We start from the raw sequence: 22,195 nt of genomic DNA, 5'->3' as shown, positions 1-22,195 counted from the left end.
AGGTTTCTTGCAAAACTAAATTAAACCTTTATTAAGTAAAAAAAATGATTTCAAGCACTACATAGGTTTACAAATTACTACTTTGATAACTTCTAACTCCCATAATTAATCTGCTCCCAGTTACACCTCCATTAAGGCAACAGTAAAAACACATATATTTTAAAAGGCCCAGGCAAAGTAACACGATACCCTGAACAGTCGAATTCAAAGTGAGTTTTCTTAGCTTCAGTTCCTTTAGCAACTTGAGATTTAGATGCTGGAGGTTTTTCACACTTGTTAGATCTTAGAATTCCTTCTTTCCTACACACAACGTCATCTCCTTTATACAGATTTCCCCTTTGAATGCAAATTCCAATTGTTTCACTATGTCTTTGGACTTTGCCTCACTAATAATAAAAATCTATCAGAGTACCAATTTTACCAGTAATCTTTGGGAAAAATAAATACACTGTTCCTTAACTTCTCCTGGCTAGGTGAAACATTTCACCCCCTCTTTTGAATTCAAGCTAGTCTGGTTTATTTAAAAATGCAAATGTTCCCTTTACTCCTCACATTCTAAAACTTCACCCCTGTTTACCTATTTAACACTTCAAACCCAGCTTATCTTCTGATACATCAAAGCCTTCAGACCAGCTGTCTTTTATTCACTTAAATCCCCCACACACATACACACACAGACATAGTCACAGACCCCACTATTATTCTATTTTGCAATGAATTCCAAAAACATTATGAAAATTATTATATTCTCCTGACACTGCCTGACTGCAGCAATTGTCTACAACTGGTCTGCATTGCCCTCTCTTATGAAAAAAGACTGGACAGGTTAGACTTGTGTCCACTGGAGTTTAGAAGAATAAGAGACAACTTGATTGAAACCTTTAAGATCCTGAGGGGTCTTGACAGGGTGAATGTGGAGAGGATGTTTCTTCTTGTGGGAGAATCTAGAACTAGGGGTCACCATTTAAAAATAAGGGATCGCTCATTTAAGACAGAGATGAGGAGAAGTTTTTTCTCTCAGAGGGTCATGAGTCTTTGGAACTACCTTCCCCAAAAGGTATTGGAAGCAGAATCTTTGAATATTCTTAAGACAGAAGCAAATAGATTATTGATAAACGAGGGGGTGAAAGGTTATCCGGGGTAGGTAGGAGGTCACAATCAGATCAGCCATGACCTTATTGAATGGTGGAGCAGGCTCGAGGGGCCGAATGGCCTATTCCTACTCATTCGTATGTTCATATATATTGAGGCCACAAAGTGAAGCTCACTGCCACCATAATTGCAGCTGTAAAAATATAAATACTAAAACAGGAAGAGAAAGACTACAAATAAATACTTAACACATTGTGGTAGATTTCGCCTTGTGTGATAGTTTAAAATGATAGTGAGTCAAGTCACAATGCCTATTCTTTAAATTGTGTGAATACACTTTGCTACAAAACATAACCCTTAAATGCACTGTATTTTTCCAAAAGAAAATGAGTCACAAAAAATCCCACTCAATAACAGGCTTTCATTTCAGTGTAGTACTGAAGGAGTGCTACATTTTTGCAGCTGGTATTCTTTATGTGAGGCTTTAAGCCAGGTGCTATATGTACCTTTTTGCAATGGCTTATTGAATTGATCCCAACAGAAAAAGAAAGCTTGTGATAAATGTTGGGTTCCAAATTCAGCAGAGAACCAGCTGAGTGCAAAAAATACAGGGGGCACAGAAAAAGGAAATATAAGAGTGACAAAAGGAAAGTATAAGAATAGATTAGTGGGTAGCGTAAAAGGAAACACAAAGTCTTATCGAAACATATAAATAATAAACAGGTCATCAAAGGAGTGGAGCTGATAACTGATCAAAACTGAGAACTTATGTAAACAGAGTTCATGGTTGAGGTGCTAAATAATATACATTTATATCACACATTACACTAATGACTTAGACTTGGGTACACAGAGCATAATTTCAAAGTTTGCAGATGACATAAAACTCAAATGTCTTAACCACTGAGAAGGGTTATAGCAGGATATAGACAGACTGTTGAAATGAGCAAACACATTAGTTCAACATATGTGAAGTGATTCATTTTGGTAGGTGGAATGAATAGAGGCAATTTTAAATTAATTGTACAATTTTAAAGAGAGTGCAGATACAGAGAAACCTGGGAGTTAATGTACACAAATCTTTGAAGGTGGCAGGGTAAGTTAATAAGGCTGTTAAGAAAGCCTATGGAATCTTTAGCTTTAAATGATAGCGGGAGAGAATAAGGAGTCAGGATGGGGAAGCAGCAACCAGAAGTGGGTTGGAGAGGGAAGTGGTGAGCAAGAGAGGATTGGGAGAGGGAAGTGGCGAGTGGAAGTCAGGGCAGGTGCTGAGCAAAGTGGCGATGTGTTTAAGAAGCAGATTGAGCATTGCATAGTTACAACACAATTCCTGGCGCGTGCCCATAAACCGCACTTAAGTAAAAATGGAGGCAGCTCTTTTTGGGTACGTTCCACTACTTACAAACTGTGCTGAAATGAAAACATGCTGTTAGGGGGGGATGCCTGTACTTGAAAAGGACAATTTACAGGGCTATGGGGAATGAACAGGGGAGTGGAACTAATCACATCAATCTTTCAAAGAGCCAGTACCAGCACAATAGACTGATCTATGTTGTGTCTTCAGCATCTCTCTATCTCAGGAGACAATGCACTGTGCCCAGGGTGTATGCCACTCTGTATTGAACATCGTCTGTTGTGGCTGTAGTGGCCGATTCGTTGAGCGCCAGTCCCTTCCGCAGTTGGCACAGATGAATAAGCGTTGGCCTGAGGTCAACTGATAATTTTCCCTTCCGGCGTGGGCTCTTTTCTGCCAGCTGGTCACATCTTTTGTCCCCTACTTTTCCCACGCCCCTCCTGATTGCTTGGCTGTGTTGTGTTGTTCGCTGATCCTTCTGTGAGGTGGATGCTGAAGATTCTTTGGCACTGTTTGGCGATGAACAGGCGCTATATTCATGTTTCAAGCAATCTCTTGGTGGGGTGGAGGAACTCACCTGATTTGCCAAACACTGTTGCCCATAAAATGCCTTCCCCATTCACCTTTTACAACAACAGCCATGGCATTTAGTTGAAAGCCTTGAGGAAGTACATTGGGATAGCGCTGAGCCACGTGGTGAAGTGTAGCAATAGGAGCACCTGGTTCGATGTAAAATAGAATAGGTCAGCTTTCGGAGGCTTGTTTTTCACACAGATCATCATTTATCAAAACATTGTTCAAATATCAGTTTCCAGTTGAAATGGGATATTCTGAACTGTGCACGTGTTTTCGGACTATTCTGGACCATCAAAGTCCGGTTTACCAGTGCCAGATGTGAGTGTTACTTCAAGACAATTTCTAATTTGCCTCCTGACTGATTTATTTTCTGCCTCGTCAGTTAAAACAAGTATTCTATTTCTAAAATGCGGAAGAGATGCAATGATTAATTATTTCTGCAGGGGTTTTTTTTTCCCTTTATGGAGCAGAATCTAGGAAGCCGAACAGCCTTGGGGAGCTCCCGTGTCAGTGAAGTTCATCGCGCTTGTTTATTTCCACTGGCCCGCTGTCCATTTCAGGAATGACAAATGTCCTTTGGAAAATGGATTGAGGCTCAGTCTCAGAGAAGGCAGAGGTGTTGCGTTACCCTCGCTGCTCTCCGGTTACGGGAAGGGACGACGATATCAATCGCCCAGCTGTAGGGCAGGGAGTATTATTAGGCTGCTCTGGCTTGGAGTTGCCAACTTTGTTTTGTGTGCGTGAGTGACAGTGGAAGGGGCCTATCAGAAATACTCTCTCGCGCAAGCAACACCTCTGTAAACCATCCTCGGTGTAACTGTAAACCCCCCCCACCCCAACCCCACCCCTCCCCACCCCCTTGAAACTGTAAACTGCAAACTGCGAGCAAGTCTTTTGTTGTCAAACTGAAGGTTCGTTGAGAGTGAATCCTAGTGACTGTGGCAGTGTTGATTTCCAAGCCAATTACTAACTACCTACCTTTGCACTAGGATCAAAGTCCAGGGGTATGAAGAAGTCAGTGTACACTGACTGTTCTTGAGCAGCTGCTTTGCAAACAATGCTAAGTGCATTGCGTGCAAGAAATCTCAATTGCACAGCAGAGTGACAGACGTAGCACACAGGTTATGCGTTAGCTCTGTGCGGTGCCCTCATCATTGCGGCTTTCTCCCCATTTGCTGGCTACTCAATGCTTTTGCAATTTGCTTCTGAATTACAGAGAAATAAATTCTGAAGTCTATCTCGGAGAGAAGAGAAAAAAAGAAAGTTCATCCCGCCTGCTACTAGACCAAGGAAGGGGAAGATGAAGGATTTCGACGGCACTCAAAGCTCAACGTGGCTCTTATTCATTGCAATCACTTTCCAGACAGTGGCCAGAGTGGAGTTGGCGGTGTCATCGGCCATTATCAATGTGACTAACATTTCTCCGACCACCAACCGCACGGTGGCCACCAGCGTCCCGGGCATTTACGGTGTCAACTCGCCCGTCAGAGGAGCCAGAGGTGTGATTGGGATCCCCAATTCTCACGATGCTTTCGCCTGTGATAAAAACATTGACTTCCACGCCAGGGAGACCCCCTGGGTAGCTTTGATAGAAAGAGGGAACTGCACTTTCGCACAGAAGATTGAGAATGGGAAAAGAAGAGGGGCTGCAGCTGTTGTGATCTTTAATGAAGCAGGAAAAGGCAATAGAACTGACCCTTTCATTCATTATGGTAAGAACAAAGACACTTTCCTGTTCATTTGAATGCTTTAGGACTATTTAGCGTGAATGAAGTAATGACACTGCTGAATAATTCCATTTGATGGAACTTTGATGTAAACTGACAGCTTGTGTGCCTGTGTGCTGCCCCAAACTCAACTTGTTCATCCGCTGAATCCCAAAATTAGGTTCTTCTTCTCCTACCTCACCTGCCAATTTCCCTCTGCTCCCTTCCTCCCGGTTGGTAGCTCTTGGGATTGTGGTTCTTAGGCACACCTTGATCCCATTCTTCCTGTAGGGAAAGAGAGACAATCCCTCCTCTTGGCCTTGTTCAGGTATTCAGTTAGACCATAGCTGATCCACATCTCAACTCCATTTACCCACCTTTGCTCCAGACCCCTTGATGACCCTACTGAGGAAAAACTTGTTGATTGTGCTACCACGTGCATGAGGTTAAGTAGTGTGAGCTTTTGAGTCCCTTAAAGCTGACCCCGATTCTATCCCCACCCCAGCACCCAGAAGCAGTGCTGTTCCTGCAAGAGTTCATGGATCGAAATCAACAGTGTGAAATGTGTCTGGCTATCCCCAGACCTAGCCCTGGGTACTGGCAAATTGCAGAACTACTATTGTCCCTGCTGGGATCAACCAAGAAGGTACAGTTTATTCCAGATACAAACCTACAATCATTCTGAGCTGCCTGGTGTATCTAATCACTAGCTGAGTCGGTTAAACCAGCAGGAGAGCTAGATTCTAATCTGAAAGTGACCCTCGGAATTTTTCATGATCATTTTATTCGGATCTGGAATTGTGCATTTCCTTCAGTAGAAACTGTCAAAGTGCTCTATGTGTGACTGCACAGTGCTATTCCCAGAAGATTATTCGAGGCCGCTGTGTTAGTTTTGAGGTAGGAAAATTAGCAGCTTATTTACTAGGAAATTTAGATCCTGAAAATCTACCACCTCCCCCGTCCCCGCCCCGCTCCACTGGTGTATTCCCAGATAGGCATGACGCCCACTCACCTTCGCAAGGAACCTCTGACCTGTTGGAATTCCCGGGCTCAGGATATTTGAATAAAGTGGGTGGGTGACTGTGCCAGTAACACAGAGTGCCCACTGTTTCTTAATAGGAGTACCTGCCCACTGGCAGTGGCTCTATAATTGGTCCCAGAGCCCTGACTACTGCTGCCTTTGGGACTTACATTTATGTAGTGCCCTTTAACGTTATGTAAGTTGTTGTTGCCCATGTCCTAATTTTCACCAAGTCCCGTTCACACATCACCCCTGTGCTCACTGACCTACACTGGTTTCCAAACAAGCAATGCCTCAATTTTAAAATTCTCATCCTTCAATCCCTCCAAGGCCTTACCTTTCATGTAATCTCCTCGACCCTTACAACTTTCTGAGAACTTTTCTAATTCTGACCTCTTGATGTCCCTCATTTTAATCACTCCAGCATTGGTGGCCGTGCCTTCAGCTGCCAAGATCTCAAACTATGGAATTCCCTCCCTAAACCTCTCTGCCTCTCTACCTCTCTTTGCTTCTAAGACACTCCTTAAACCCGTCTCTTTGCTTTTTTGGTCACCTGCCCTAACATCTCCTCATGTGGTTCAGTGTCAAACATTTTTCAGAGCACTCCTGAATTGCACTTTTATACATTTTAATACATTAACGGTGCTAAATAAATACAGGCTGCTGTTGTTGTTGGCAGGTTCTTGTATCAGCATTGTCACAATCATGTTGGTCACTGTTTCCATACAATGCTATTGGATATTCATATGGATCCCACTTCCAGTAGGTTAGTGGAAACAGTTTTGAAGTGGAAGGGGTTCCACTTTCCAAGAAAGGGGTTTTCTTTGTGGGAGCTGGTCTTTTGACAACTTGTCTGCTTTAGGAAAACCAGCCTTTCCAAATTTGGACCCACTTTCGCCACTTGGCAGCACAGTGCGTTTGCTTCATGTAAGTACACAGTTGCAGGGTTGGTGGGGAGAGACAGAGCTGGAAGGAATTCTGGAAGATAACATCCTGCCAATGCCTGCTTTTTCTCTTAACATCAGCAGCAAAGGAGCGATAGAGTTGTTACAGCACAGAAGGAGGCTATTCAGCCCATTGAGTCCATGCTGACAGATGGACTGACCGCCAAACACCAACTCATCCAAAACTGAGTGGTGCCCAGTGCAATTTCTGATAGTACCCCAGTTTGCCAAAAGTCCTGAAGATTTCTGGGGCCTTGATGTCCAGGTTTGATTGTACGATGTGTGCGAATAACTGTGGAAACCTATGAATAACGTCATATTATAGATAGAGTAATGGCAGAGCTGCAGATGGAAATGTACTTCATCAAATAATAAACTTGGTTCATAAATGGTAATTTCTTATAAGTTATTTCTTGCAGCTTCCTTGCACATGTCTGGATGGGAGCTATGAACAACAAACATTGAGGTACGCCAAATGCTTAGAGTTTTGGACTGAACTTACATTTCCAGATAGGAAAAAGCTATCTTGTGAGGGGCTAGGAACACAATTCCTTGCAAGGGTCATGGTGGTTATGGATATTTCTCCCCTCCTCTCTACATACATGTAGGGAAATAAACCAAAATACTGCTGATGTTGGAAATCTGAAATAGATACAGAATATATTGGCAATACTCAGCAAGCCAGGCAGCATTTGTGAAGAGAGAAACAAGGGGCAGAATTTTTTGCTTGTCGGGTGGGCACGCGCCCAACCCGCTCGAGTGTGAAATGACGCGCGTTGACGTCGGCCAAGCATGCTGACGTCAACGCACTGTTGCACAATATTTCGGTCGGCGGGCACGCGCCGGAGTTGGCAGTGCGCCCGCCGACAATTAAAAGGCCTGTTAAGGCCATTAAATAATTTAACCTAACGGTTGGCGGGCAGGCAAAAAGGCTTTCTTTTTGGAAACCTCATCCTCGGGTGGGATGAGGCTTCCAAAAGCAAATAAAAATAAAATAAAAGTTTTAAAATTTAATTAATAACGTGTCCCTGCTCATGTGACAGAGTCACATGGGGGGGGGGGGACATGTTTTATTACATTTTTATTTTCTTTTTAAAAAATTGCTTCATCTCCCTGAGGCAGCTCTGTGCTTGAAATAGGAGAGACAGGGTCAAGGGCCCTCCGATCATGGTGGTGGGGGAGAATCCTCGGCTGAGGAGAAAGGAAGATATGTGGGAAGCAGTGATGTAGAAGGTGACATTGTCAGAACAGATGGAACAGAGAAGAAGAAACTGGGAGAATAGAATAGAGTCCTTACAGGAAGCTGGGTGTAAGGAAGAACAGTTAAGATAATTGTGTGAATCAATGAATATATATATAGTGAATATTGATTGACAACCTATCCCCAGAAATGAAGATAGGTCAAGGAAGTGAAGGGAAGAGTTGGATATGGTCCATGAAAAGAGGGGGAAGAGATGGAAATTGAAAACAATATTAATGCAACTTTCCACTTCGGGGCAAGAGTGGGAAGAGGCAATGATAGTCATCAACATACTGGAAAAAGAGGTGTGGGGGGTTGAGGCGGAACCTGTGTGGGATTGGAACAAAAAACCTTCCACGTGTTACAGGAAAAGGCAGACATGGCTAGGACCCATGCTGTAGCATCACCTTTTATTTTGAGGAAGTAATTGTAAACAAAGAAGTTAATCAATATAAGAACCAGTTCAGCCAGGAAGAGAAGGGCAGCGGTGGATAGGGAATGGTTGGATCTCCATTCAAGGAAGAAGCAAAGAACCTGGTAGAGGATGGAGTTGTAGAGGCACTGGTCATCAATGAAGAAAAGGAGACAGTTAGGACCAGGAAACCAGAAATTGTTAAAGTGTTAGAGAGCATCGAAAGAGTTGCAAGTGTAGTTGGGAAGATAATGGAGTAAAAAATAGAATCAAGATAGGAAAAATAAGTTCTGCAAGGCATGCACAAGCTGAAACGATGGGTCTACCGGGGCAGTCCAGTATGTTGAAGGAAGTGGACTGTGAGGTTGGAGACCAATGTGGGAGAAGATCTACTGCAGAAATGAAGCCAGTGATGGTCTGGGAAACGATAGTCTCAAAGTCAGTGCTATGGCCATGTTCCAGGGGGACGTAGAAGGAAGTGTCAGAGAGTTGGCATTCAACCTCTGCAAGGTAGAAGTCCCTTCAACAAACACCATCAGCACCACCCTTGTGGGCAGGTTTCATAAGAATATTAGGGTTGGGTTTCACTTGGGAAACAAATCTCAGTCTTTTTGAAAATAAGGAACAGCAGACACCCAATTTGGTACAGGAAGGTCAAATATACAAAAAAAAACATGCTTCAAATTTGCACCAGGTTAATTAGAGAACTGAGGGGCAGGTCAGAAGTAGGAAATGTATTTGAGGAAGATAAACTACATTGAAAGAATGAGGAAGAACATACTTCAGCCAATGTTCTTCCTTATTTGTTCAACTCCCATGCACACAAAAAATTATCCAAAGCTGGTACAAATTGGATTCAGTAGGACAGTATGTTGATGTACCAGCAGTATCAAAGTGCCCAGCAGATCTGGCAGCATCTGTGGAAAGGAGCACAGTTAACGTTTCAAGTCCGAATGACCTTTCAACAGAACTAAGTAAAAATAGAAAAGATTTACTTAGTTCTGTTGAAGGGTCATTCGGACTCGAAACGTTAACTGTGTTCCTCTCCGCAGATGCTGCCAGACCTGCTGAGTTTTTCCAGGTATTTTTGTTTTTGTTTTGGATTTCCAGCATCTGCAGTTTTTTGCTTTTATCATAGTATCAAAGTGCTTATCATTTTGAAACTCCATTGACATACGAACATACAAACATACAAACTAGGAGCAGAAGTAGGCTATTTGGCCCCACGAGCCTGCTCTGTCATTCAATAAGATCATGGCTGAGCTGTTTGTGTTTCGAAATCCACATTCCCATCTAACCCTGGTAACCTTTGATTCCCTTGCCTAACAAGAATCTACCTACCTCCGCCTTAAAGATATTCAATGACCCCGCCTCCACCATCTTCTGAGGCAGAGAGTTCCAAAGTCGCGCAACCCACTGAGAGAAAACATTTCTCCTCATCTCTGTCCTAAAAGGGTGACCCCTAATTTTAAAGCAGTGCCCCCGAGCTCTGAACTCACCCACAAGAGGAAACATCCTATCTACGCCTACCTTTCAATACCATTCAGGATCCTATATACTTCAATCCAGTCACCCCTCAATCTTCTAAACTCCATTGGAAATAAGCCCAGTTTGTCTAATCTGACCCGCTCAGATAGATCTACAAGATCCCATAGGATTATTAATGGATTATTAATCCTATTATGTGTATATCCTGTAACCAACATCAATAAATCAAATTCCCTAATTGCTGATTGTGGGATCTTGCTGTGTGCAAATTGGCTGCTGCGTTTCCCTACATTACAGACTACTTTTTAAGGTATTTCATTGGACCATCAGTTGTGAAATGTGCAATTTTGCCTTCTTTCCTTTTTTTCTTCTTTCCTTTCCTCCTCCCTTCCCTCCTTCCATCCTTCTTTCCCTCCATCCTTCCCTCCTTACCTTCTTCCTTCCTTCTTTCCTTCCTTCCTTCCCTCATTCCTTCTTTCCCTCCTTCCTTCTCGCGTTCCTTATTTTCCTCCTTCCTTCATTCTCTCCTTTCTCTCTTTCTGACCTTTCTCAGTTCCAAATTTGTGCTTCAGAATAGTACATGCATTATTCTGTAAGGTGCTCTGGCAGATGATCTTGAAAGAAATTTGTTGCTTATTTGAGTTTGATATAACCATAGCACAAATAGAAAGATTCCTATCTTCTCTTGGTTGGTTTAGCAAGGAATAACGGGCCCCACTTTTAAACTGGTCACCATGACAGCACTTTGGGTAGGTTCAGGATAGAAACCTCATTCTGTTATTGAAAACAGACAAATTTGTGATTTATGGCTTCATATTGCACCACCGATGGTCAGTCAACATGTCCAAGGGAAGTTGAGGTTATTTAAACTTAGTGCTATCACAAATTGGAAATAAGGCAGCTGACTTCAGCATATAAGCAATATTAAACATCGTGTGACGGAGAATAGTGAGTTACAGTTGAATAGAACAGACCACATTTCAACAATACAGAGTTCTAGTGAAATTATAACGTGCATTTTTGGAATTAGAAGCCAACAGCAGAGAACTACTGAAAAGGTTTGAGCTACCATGTTAATTAAAGCTGTTTCCAAACTGCGGTATAATTCTGAGGACCCTGGGAAAAGGAATAATCATTGAAAATATGGTACGTCCGGCAATATTTAGTTTTTCAGTGGCTGAAGATGGTGGCACACCCTTAATCTCCACAAACAAATAAAATGAGCAGAAAAGAGTGCCTGCAGTCCGAGCAAACTTCTGGACCAGGGTAACAATGGCTTCTGTAATGATTCAGCTCCTGATAAGTAATTACATACAGTGTAGTAGAAGCCTTTCATAATTAGGGAATGCTTATTGCTTAGTGAGGAAGAATTAGAGTGAAGGAAACAGATAATTGATAATCTAATCAAATTTCGAGAAGATGAAACCCCTCGTCTCAATGGATTACATCTGCACATATTAAAAGAAGTTCGGAAAGAGATACCAAAGGAACCATTATGTATACATAAAAATTCACTAGAAATAATGCTAGAGAACTAATGGACAGCCAATATGATTCCTATGCATAAGAGAGCTGGAACAAGTCCAGGGAACTATAGACTGATTGGTTTAACATTGAAAATGCTAGGAAAGATAATTGAATCTTTAGTCTAAGATGCAGTAGGAAAACATCAGAAATTGAAAATATAATAACAGTAGTCAGCATAGATTTCAAAGAAGTCAAGCTTGTCCAACCTTACTGAATTTTTTGAAGGAGTAACCAAAAAGGTATAGATAAGGGCAATGTAGTAGATGTAATCTATTTGGATTTCAAAAAGTCGTTGATAAGGTAACGCATTATAGACTTTTAACTAAGGTCAGAACATGGGAAACCAAAAACAGAATAGGGGTTACTCGGCTTGGTATATGGTGGGAAGGAACATTTCACAGGATCAGTGCTGATATTCACCATTTACGTAAACCCCGGGATCAGAATTACAATGTCAAATTTTGCAGATGACACGAAATTGGGAGGTGTAGTTAACATAGAGGAGAACTGTGATAAAATGAAGGGTGGGCATGTCATTGGCAAATGAGCTTCAGTGTAGATAAATATGAGGCAGAATATTTTGGTAGGAAGAATCAGGAAGTCACATACTCCCTGGAAAGAAAGTGTCTAAATGTGGGCGAGGATCGAAGGGTACAGATACGCAAATCACTATAAACAACCATGAGGCTTATAAGACCATAAAAAAAGGAAAATAAATAACTGGAGTTCATTTCTGAAGGGATATATTTGAAAAACAGAGAAATTACATTAAACTTGTATAAAACCTTGGTTTGACCACGCTTGGAGCACTATGGACTATTCTGGTCTCCATACTATAAAAAGGATATAGAGGCACAGGAAAAGGTGCAAAAAAGATTTTGATACCAGGACTGAGAAGTTATAACATCAAGAAAGACTGAACAGGCTGGGGCTCCTTTCTCCAGAAAAAAAAAGATTGAGACGTGACCTACTAGAGGCTTTTTAAGAATATGAAAAGAATTGATAGGGTAGAAGTAGAGCAGATGTTTTCAGTTTTGGGTGGGACCAGAACTGGAGGCCGTGAGCCTAAACTAGTCACCAATAAATCCAATCGGGAATTCAGGAGGAACTCCTTTACCCAGAGAGTGATTAGAATGTGGAACTCACTACCACAGGGAATAATTCTGGAGAATAGTATAGGTGCTTTCAAGGGGAAGCTAATAAGTTCATGTGGGAGAAAGGAATAAAATGATATGTTGTTGGAGTTAGATGAAGACTGTTGGGAGGAGTCTCGAAGTGGAGCATGGACACCAGCATGGATCAGCTGGATTGAATGGCCTATTTCTGTGTAGTGGATATTTTGTAATATTTTGTAGTCACTTTCAACATACTTAATATGCTTTCTGTGATTTTAAAGCCATTAAGCTGAACAACTCAGGTGTACATTGTTCTTTGCTCAATTATTTGTTCTGCGTGAACAAATAAATTATTGCTTCTTGAAAAACTTTACCTGATAAACATCTTTAGTTCATGGCTATTTCTTCCAAATTGTGTCTGATTAGGCTCCTATGAAGTGCCTTATTGGGACATTACATTACATTAAAAGCCACTAATTAAATACAGGTTGTTTATGTTGTTGCTGTTCCACATCGTCAGCATCCACACGAGAAGACACAACCGTAGTTCAGTGGAGCAGAAGATAATCAAAACAATCAGGATATGGATGGAGAAAGGTGCACATCCAGACTCACTAATAATGAGAGATCAGAGTTTCCTCAGTTAACCTGTTAACGATAGATTATTCAAGTGATCTCAAAACCTTTGGTCAGCACATCTTCTCTGAACTGTGTTCTGCTCCTCCTCCTTCAGATACCATGCCCTAAGAGGGCATTGGCGACCATTGACTTCCACGGGCTTGGCCCATGATTTTTCCTGGCAAAATACTGCAGTAGCTTGCCATTGCCTTCTGGAGGACGGCTGACTAGGAAACTATCCCACTATTACTGCCTGCCATCAGGCATATTGGAGGGATTTACAGACTGATAATCAACCTGTATGGCCACATTGTGAACACACCCTTCCATGGCCATCAAGTCCTGAAGTGGGACTTAGACCTAGGGCTTCGGGTCCAGAGCTAGAAACACTGCCACTGTGCCACAACACCTCCCCTGACTCTGTTCTCAAATACCCTAAAAGATCTTAATAAAAGATAGACTTACATTTATATAGCATCTTTCACAACCTCAGGTTGTTCCAAAGTGCCTTACAACAGAAATTCACCAAGGCTCCTTCGACAGCACCTTCCAAACCCACTCTATCGTCTAGAAGGACAAGGGCAGCAGACACATGGGAACACCACCACCTGGAAGATCCACTCCAAGCCACACACCATCCTGACTGGGAAATATATCGCCGTTCCTTCACTGTCACTGGGTCAAAATCCTGGAACTCCCTCCCTAACAGTACTGTGGGTGTACCTACGCCACATGGACTGCAGCAGTTCAAGAAGGCAGCTCACCACCACCTTCTCAAGGGCAGTTAAGGATGGGCAATAAATGCTGGCCTAGCCAGTGACACCCACATGCCATGAATGAATAGAAAAAAATGAATTACTTTAAAGGTGTAGTCAGTTATAATGTAGGAAACAGAGGAGGCACTGAAAGCCCCCACTAACAGCAATGAAATAAATAACCAGATAATCTGTGTTAGAAATTTGGGTTGAGGGATAAATATTGGCCAAGAAACCAAGGGAAACTCCCCTGCTCTTCTTCATAATTGTGCAATGAGATCCTTCGGGTCCATCTGAGGAGGAGATTGGTCCTCAAGTTTAACGTTCATCTGAAAAATGACATTTACAACAATGCAGAACTCTCTTCGGCACTTCAGTGGAGAGTGAGCTGAGATTTTGAGCAAGTCTCTGGACTGGGGGCTTGAAGGTACACCCACAGTACTGTTAGGGAGGGCGATATATTTCACAGTCAGGATGGTGTGTGGCTTGGAGTGGATCTTCCAGGTGGTGGTGTTCCCATGTGTCTGCTGCCCTTGTCCTTCTAGACGATAGAATGGGTGATGGAATGTTTTACACTTGCCTGGATGAGTGCAGCCACAGCAAAACTGGCTTTATGGCGATGGGGTTCAATTAGCTAATGGTAAAATGAGGTGGGCATAGATGAAATATTTGTAAATCACTGGGAGCACCAATGAACAAAACAAAAATAGGTGGCTAAATTGTATAAGTAGGCCAACTGAGTATACATTGGAAGATGTCATTTGAAGATTGCACAGTGTTTTCAACTATTTTCCCTGATCTGAATGTCAGATTAACTGACATGTTATTCTCTGATTCTTGTCTGCCTTTTTTATTGAACAATAGGACAACATTTGCTGTCCTGCCAACTTCGAGACAGCATCTGCATGTACTTATCTCCACAAACACTAGCCAGATTTTCACCTCTGTCCATTAGACTCTAGGGTGTATCTGAGGTGGCCTTAGAGCCCTGCACACATGCTTATCTTGAGCTGCTTCCTAATGAATTCTTTATTGAGCTTAATGCATTCTATTGATTCCTAAGAAAAATAATAGGATTTGGACTTCATCCATGATCTTCAGTAATGAAGGCGGACGTGAAGAATTAATTTAACACATTTGCTATTTACTGATCCTCTATGTAACACTGATCCCTTATTGCTTGGACTTCCAACACATTATTAACCGCATTGATAAGTTATTGACAATATGCCCTCCCATTTTTCTCTTTTTCTTGCCAAGTCTTTCCTTTCTGGCACTGGATCTTAGTGGAGTATGTTTCCCCAGGCATTGCCAGCCATTCAGTTCCTTTCCCAATCACCCGTTCTTCATCTGAGTGGTAGCGGAAAATTCAACCAAAATAGGTATCTTGTCAAATCCTGGGACCATCCTTATGTGACAGGCACACTTATATACTTTCCAGCAAAGGTCACTAGAGGTAGTAAGACTGATATTTATTTAACCCTTTCGTGAGATGGGCTAATTAAGCCAATTACAGCTGCTAAGATTTAATGCCATCTGAGATTAAGTAATTCATCACAAACCTGGAATGTTGATGCCATATGGTAGCAGTGTCGTTAACCACTGTACCCTGGCACAGCCCACTCCGACCTTCTTCAGTTTCTTTTAGTTATGTCCTTTTGTATGTCTTTCAGTGCTTACTAAAATTTGTTACTTTCTAGCATTTAAAAAAAAAATCAGCTTAGTTTATAGTTTAGTTGTTGCTTTATTTAGTGTGCTGTGATCTTGGTGGCACTGTGTTTCTGCATTTTTCTCAAAGAAATATATTTCCTTCTTCCATCTCTTAACAGAAAATTGATTTTCTGATACCTTGCCTTGCTTTCTGTTTCTACTTCCCATTTAAACCTCCCCAGAGTATTTTTTCCACAGTCCCAAAGCTTTCTAAGAACTTGTACACCTGCATCACAGGCATAAAGCCTTGTGCCAAAAGTGACTCCAAATCTCTTCATTCAATAACCATTAGAGCTCATTGCTCCTCCACTCCAAGCTACTAATCAATTCTACTGGTTTGCTGAATACTGAACCTCATGTAGCATCTACCCTAGTACCCCATCCTGTTAACAAGTTCTTTAACAACTCATTACCTCCAAAAAACATTTTTTTTTGGAAAAATATACTTTATCCACAAAATATCTGAAAGAACATTACAAAACATTTCAAATGGCTGTCACAAAAAGTGCAATCATATTCCAGTTTTCCACATAGATCATGAAGTGCTTCAATACAATCAATGAACATTACAGTAACTTCAACATGGTCATTTCAGACAGTCAGACAGTGCAATGGTAGTCAAGTTATTGACATACGTCATGTTGCACTCTGAGGTGCTTCAATACAATTATGACACATTTAGTACTCACTGTCTACATTCATTGTGAGTCGTACAGCCTGAGGGGTCTATACAATTCCCAGCCCCTTGGTGCACTATGGCAGAAAGGTCTTAGACAGTGACCTTTCTCCATTGCACCTTTGCAGCGGCTGCCCCAAACTTTAGTGCGTCCCTCAGCACGTGGTCTTGGACTTTGGATTTTGTCAGTCTGCAACGCTCGGTCGGGGACCAACTAGTTTCGGGCAGACCAAAGAGCATCTTTTACCGAGCTGATGATCCTCCAGCTGCAGTTAATGTTTGTCTCGGTGTGTGTCCCTGGGAACAGCCCGAAGAGCACAGAGTCCTGTGTCACAGAACTGCTCGGGATGAACCTCAACAAAAACCGCTGCATCTCTCTCCAGACCTTTTTTGCAAAGGCACAATCCACAAGGAGGTGAACAACGGTCTCGTCCCCACCACAGCCACCTCGAGGGCAACGTGCAGAGGGGGGTGAGACTCCTGGCGTGTAGGAAGGATCTGACAGGAAGGGCCTTTCCCACCACCAGCCAAGCTACATCTTGGTGCTTGTTGGAAAGTTCTGGTGATGAGGCATTTTGCCAAATGACTTTGACAGCCTGCTCGGGGAACCATCCTGATTACCTCCAAAAAAAATTACTTGCACTCTCATCTCTTTATTTGCTTGTTAGAGTCACTTGCCTCATTTTCTCCAGACCCAAAGTGATAACATACGTCATTTTGTACAATCTGCCTGGGGGTGTTTTTCAAGAGAAGGCTTGCTGAAGAGTCAATGTGCTTAAAAAAACTATTTGCAAATCTTTTTCTTTTCGCAACTCCAAGCCGCAGCCAGTTAGAGCACCTTCACCTCAATTAGATCACATGGGGATTTTGATTTACATTCTTTCTCGGGATGTGGGTGTCACTGGCAGGGCCGGTTTTTATTGCCCAACCACTGGTTGCCCTTGACAGTGTGGTAATAGGCCTTCTTTATGAAATGAATACAGCTTCTGAAGCTTATACAACATAAAGCAGTAGTAGGTTCACCCGGTGTGTCGTCAGTACACTGTCTTTTCTGACCTTTCGGCTGGAAATACAGATACACACATTCGGTTTCCCTGTGTCTGCGTGCGGGTTTTTTTTTAAAACTTCCCACGGTTGTGTGATGGGTGTATTATTGTGTATGGGAGCCAAAGAGCTGCTCCATGCCTGATGTAGCTGGTACGCCATAAAGCACATCATATGCTTAAAACCTGAGCACATACTGCGTGTGAGGCTGTGTGATAGCCAATTAATTTAAGCAAGGTGGGGTGGGGACTCTATAATGTACTGTAAGACAATCCGTAGTAGACCGAGTGCCTGTTTAAAATCCACCCTTCCAGGAATCCTGGTTCCTTCAGTTCGGCCTATTCTTTTCAAAGGGAAGGGGCACCTATCTCTTACCAACAAATCGGGCAGAATTTTCCGTTTGTCGGGCGGGCCTGACCCAATCGCGGGTGGGCACGGAGCCAATTGCCGCCAGCGATCAGGGCTGCACTGCCATTTTATGTGGGCGGGCCAATTAAGGCCCGCCCAGCGTGATGTCCGCCAGAAAGTGCTATGCGCTCCCTGTGTGGGCAGGGGGGGAATCCCTAAAATCGAGAGAGTGCTCTTTCACGCATGCGCACGAAAGAGCGCACTCATTTCCCTGAGGCTAAGTGCAGCCTCAGGGAGATCGCCTCGACTTTTAAAAATATTAAAAATATAGAAAAGAAAAATCCCTTACATGTCCCCTCATGTGACAATGTCACATGAGTTGGGACATGTTCAGAATTTACAGTACAACTTTATTACAATTTTTAAAACCATACATGAAACCTCATCCCGCCGCTGGATGAGGTTTCATGTTTTTTCTACTTGCCGCCGGGGCTCCTGGCTGACCCGCCAACCTTAAGGTTGGACGGGCAGGCCCTTTAATTGGTTCATTGATCCCGTCAATGGCCTTAATTGGCCATTGATAGGTCGGCGGGCCCGCAGCTGATTTTGCTGTGCCCCCTCCTTCCTGAAAATTTAAGTGGAGCGAGGTGACCTCAGGGGTTCCGCCCATTGTCATCCTGCGTCATTTTATGCATCGGCGAGTGGGCCCCGCCCCCTGCTCGCCAATGGTAAAGTTCTGCCCATTGTTTCAGCAGTGTTTTTCTTACACAAAGGAAGCCTTTGAAACTCTAATTAGAGTCTCCTTGATAGCTCCTTAAAATTGCACTGTTTCTTTTAGCGCTGATAACTAAAGACCTTGGAAAGGGTGCACAGGAGATTGACTAGAATGGCTCCTAGGATAAGGGACTTGAGTTAAGTGGAGAGACTGGAGAATCTGGAGTTGTTCTTCTTAGAGCAGAGAAGATTAAGGGGAGATTTAACAGAGGTGTTCAAAATTATGAAGAGTTTTAATAAAGCAAATAAGAAAAAACGGTTTCCATTGGCTGGCAGGTTGGTAACCAGAGGACACAGATTTAGGATAATTAACAGAAGAACCAGCTAGGAGATATAAAGAGGTATTCTCTTATGCAGTGTTTTGCCCTGGAATGCTCTGTCTGAAAGGAAGCAGATTCAATAGTAACTTTCAAAGGGGACTTGGATGTGTATTTGAAAAGGGGAAAGGGCTATGGGGAAAGCAGGGGGGAAAGATGGGCTCCTTTTCTGCTGTATGATTTCATGACTGTGACAATTGTTATGTGTAAGTTGACCTTTGAAGCCTCCAAAAATCCTTCAAAAAAATGGGGATCGACTCAAATGCCGAATATACAATGATGGTCACCATTTTGAAATGTGAGAACAAAATAATACCAGTAATTCACATTAAATTGTTGCGGCACGGTTTATTGGATGAATTAATTGTACAAAACCACCTCTAATCATAATGAAAGTGTTTTAAAACTGTCAATTCACTGTCTTCAGCATCCAACGCAAAGAGTTATTAAATTCATTCCGAGTCACTTTGGCTCTGGCGTCATCTTGGTGGGAACCAGTGAATATGGCCAGTAGGACTAAGAGGAAGGACAGGCAGGGAGAAATTACTGAACACAGTGGGACTGGGGGTCTGAAATGCATTTGTTTTAATGCGGGAAGTATAACAGGCAAGGCAGATGAGCTTAGAGCTTGGATTAGTACTTGGAACTATGATGTTATTGCTATTATAGAGACTTGGTTGAAGGATGGACAGGATTGGCAGATAAACGTTCCAGGATTTAGATGTTTCAGGCAGGATAGAGGGGGATGTAGAAGAGGTGGGGGAGTTGCACTGCTGGTTAAGGAGAATATCACAGCTGTACGACAGGAGGACACCTCGTTGGGCTCATGCAGCGAGGCAATATGGGTAGAGCTCCGGAATAGGAAGGGTGCAGTCACAATGTTGGGGGTTTACTATGGGCTTCCCAATTGCCGGTGGGAGATTGAGGAACAGTTATGTAGGCAGATTTTGGAAAGATGTAAAAGCAATAGGGTTGTTGTGGTGGGTGATTTTAACTTTCCCTATATTGACTGGGATTCACTTAGTGCTAGGGGTTTGGATGGTGCAGAATTTGTAAGGTGCATCCAGGAGGGCTTCCTGAGACAATATGTAGATAGTCCAACTAGGGAAGGGGCAATACTGGACCTGGTATTAGGGAATGAACCCAGCCAGGTGGTCGAAGTTTCAGTAGGAGAGCATTTCAGGAAAAGTGACCATAATTCAGTAAGTTTCAAGGTACTGGTGGATTAGGATAACAGGAGTCCTCGGTTTAAGGTACTTAATTGGGGGAAGGCTAGTTATAACAATATTAGGCAGGAACTGAAGAATCTAGACTGGAGGCGGATGTTTGAGGGCAAATCAACAACTGACATGTGGGGGGCTTTCAAACATCAGTTGATAAGAATTCAGTACCGGCATGTTCCTGCTAGGATGAAGGATAAGCATGGCAAGTTTCAGGAACCTTGGATAATGAAGGATACTGTGAGATTAGTCAAAAAGAAAAGGGAAGCATTCATAAGGGCTAGAAGGCTGGGAACAGATGAAGCCCGTGGAGAATACAAAGAAAGTAGGAAGAAACTTAAGCAAGGAGTCAGGAGGGCTAAAAGGGGTCATGAAAAGTCACTGGCAACCAGGATTAAAGAAAATCCCAAGGCCTTTTATACATATGTAGAAAGCAAGAGGGTAGCCAGGGAAAGGATAGGCCCACTCAGGGACAGAGGTGGGAATCTGAGCGTGGAGCCAGAAGAAATGAGAGAGATGCTAAATGAATACTTCTCATCGGTATTCACCAAAGAGAAGGACTTAGCGGTCAATTTGTTTGGGGAGGAATGTGTAGATAGCCTGGATCATGTTGAGATCAAAAAAGAGGAGGTGTTAGGCGTCTTGAAGAATATTAAGGTGGATAAGTCCCCAGGGCCAGATGGGATCTACCCCAGAGTACTGAGGGAGGCAAGGGAGGAGATTACTGGGGCCTTGACAGAAATCTTTGTATCCTCACTGGCTATGGGTGAGGTCCCAGAGGACTGGAGAATGGTCAATGTTGTTCCATTGTTTAAGAAAGGTAGCAGGGATAATCCAGGAAATTACAGGCCGGTGAGTCTTACGTCAGTGGTAGGGAAATTATTGGAGAAGATTCTTCATGACAGGATTTACTACCATTTGGAAGCAAATGGGCGTATTAGTGAGAGGCAGCATGGTTTTGTGAAGGGGAGGTCGTGTCTCACTAACTTGATCGAGTTTTTTGAGGAAGTGACAAAGATGATCGACGATGGAAGGGCAGTGGATGTTATATACATGGATTTCAGTAAGGCCTTTGACAAGGTCCCTCATGGCAGACTGGTACAGAAGGTAAAGACGCACAGGATCAGAGGTGAGCTGGCAAGATGGATACAGAATTGGCTTGGTTATAGAAGACAGAGGGTTGCAGTGGAAGGGTGCTTTCCTGAATGGAGAGCTGTGACTAGTGGAGTTCCGCAGGGATCAGTGCTGGGACCTTTGCTGTTTGTGGTATACATAAATGATTTGGAGGAAAATGTGACTGGGCTAATTAGTAAGTTTGTAGGCGACACTAAGGTTGGAGGAGCTGCAGATAGTGAAGAGGATTGTCAAAGGATACAACAGGATATAGATCGGTTGGAGACTTGGGCAGAGAAATGGCAGATGGAGTTTAATCCAGACAAATGCGAGGTAATGCATTTTGGAAGGTCTAATACAGGCAGGAATTATACAGTAAATGGCAGAACCTTAAGTGCATCGACAGGCAGAGGGATCTGGGTGTACAGGTCCACAGGTCACTGAAAGTGGCAATGCAGGTGGATAAGGTAGTCAGGAAGGCATATGGCATGCTTGCCTTCATTGACAGGGGTATTGAGTATAAAAGCTGGGAAGTCATGCTGCAGCTGTATAGAACCTTGGTTAGGCCACACTTGGAATATTGAGTGCAATTCTGGTCACCACATTACCAGAAGGATTTGGAGGTGTTGGAGAGGGTGCAGAGGAGGTTTACCAGGATGCTGCCTGGTCTGGAGGTTATTAGCTATGAGGAGAGGTTGGAGAAACTCGGATTGTTCTCACTAGAACGACGGAGATTGAGGGGTGACTTGATAGAAGTTTACAAAATTATGAGTGGCATGGACAGAATAGATAGTCAGAAGCTTTTTCCCAGGGTGGAAGAGTCAATTACTAGGGGACGTAGATTTAAGGTGAGAGGAGAAAACTATAAAGGAGATGTGCGGGGCAAGTTTTTTACACAGAGGTTAGTGAGTGTCTGGAATTTGCTGCCAGAGGAGGTGGTGGAAGCAGGTATGATAGTGGTGTTTAAGAGGCAGCTTGACAAATACGTGAATAGGATGGGAATAGAGGGATACGGACCCCAGAAGTACAAAATGTTTTAGTTGACGGGCAATATGATCGGCGCAGGCTTGGAGGGCTGAAGGGCCTGTTCCTGTGCTGTACTTTTCTTTGTTTATCTTCAGGATCTGACGCTGGATCAGATTTTA

At 43.0% G+C, this 22,195-nt stretch overlaps 1 protein-coding gene across 1 annotated transcript in view; it reads left to right on the top strand.

Annotated features, from left to right (window-relative positions):
- Positions 1-4,316: 4,316 nt before the first annotated feature.
- Positions 4,317-22,195, top strand: part of LOC144684001 (E3 ubiquitin-protein ligase RNF128-like) — a 152,962-nt gene continuing 135,083 nt past the window's right edge. The window contains exon 1 of the mRNA XM_078547664.1: positions 4,317-4,734. Within this exon, the coding sequence (XP_078403790.1) occupies positions 4,323-4,734 (412 nt within the window). The 5' untranslated portion in view covers positions 4,317-4,322. The remainder of the gene's footprint in view (positions 4,735-22,195) is intronic.

Source organism: Cetorhinus maximus, chromosome 8, assembly GCF_964194155.1.
Source record: "Cetorhinus maximus chromosome 8, sCetMax3.hap1.1, whole genome shotgun sequence".
NCBI lineage: Eukaryota > Metazoa > Chordata > Chondrichthyes > Lamniformes > Cetorhinidae > Cetorhinus > Cetorhinus maximus.
This window is presented reverse-complemented; position numbering and strand designations above follow the sequence as displayed.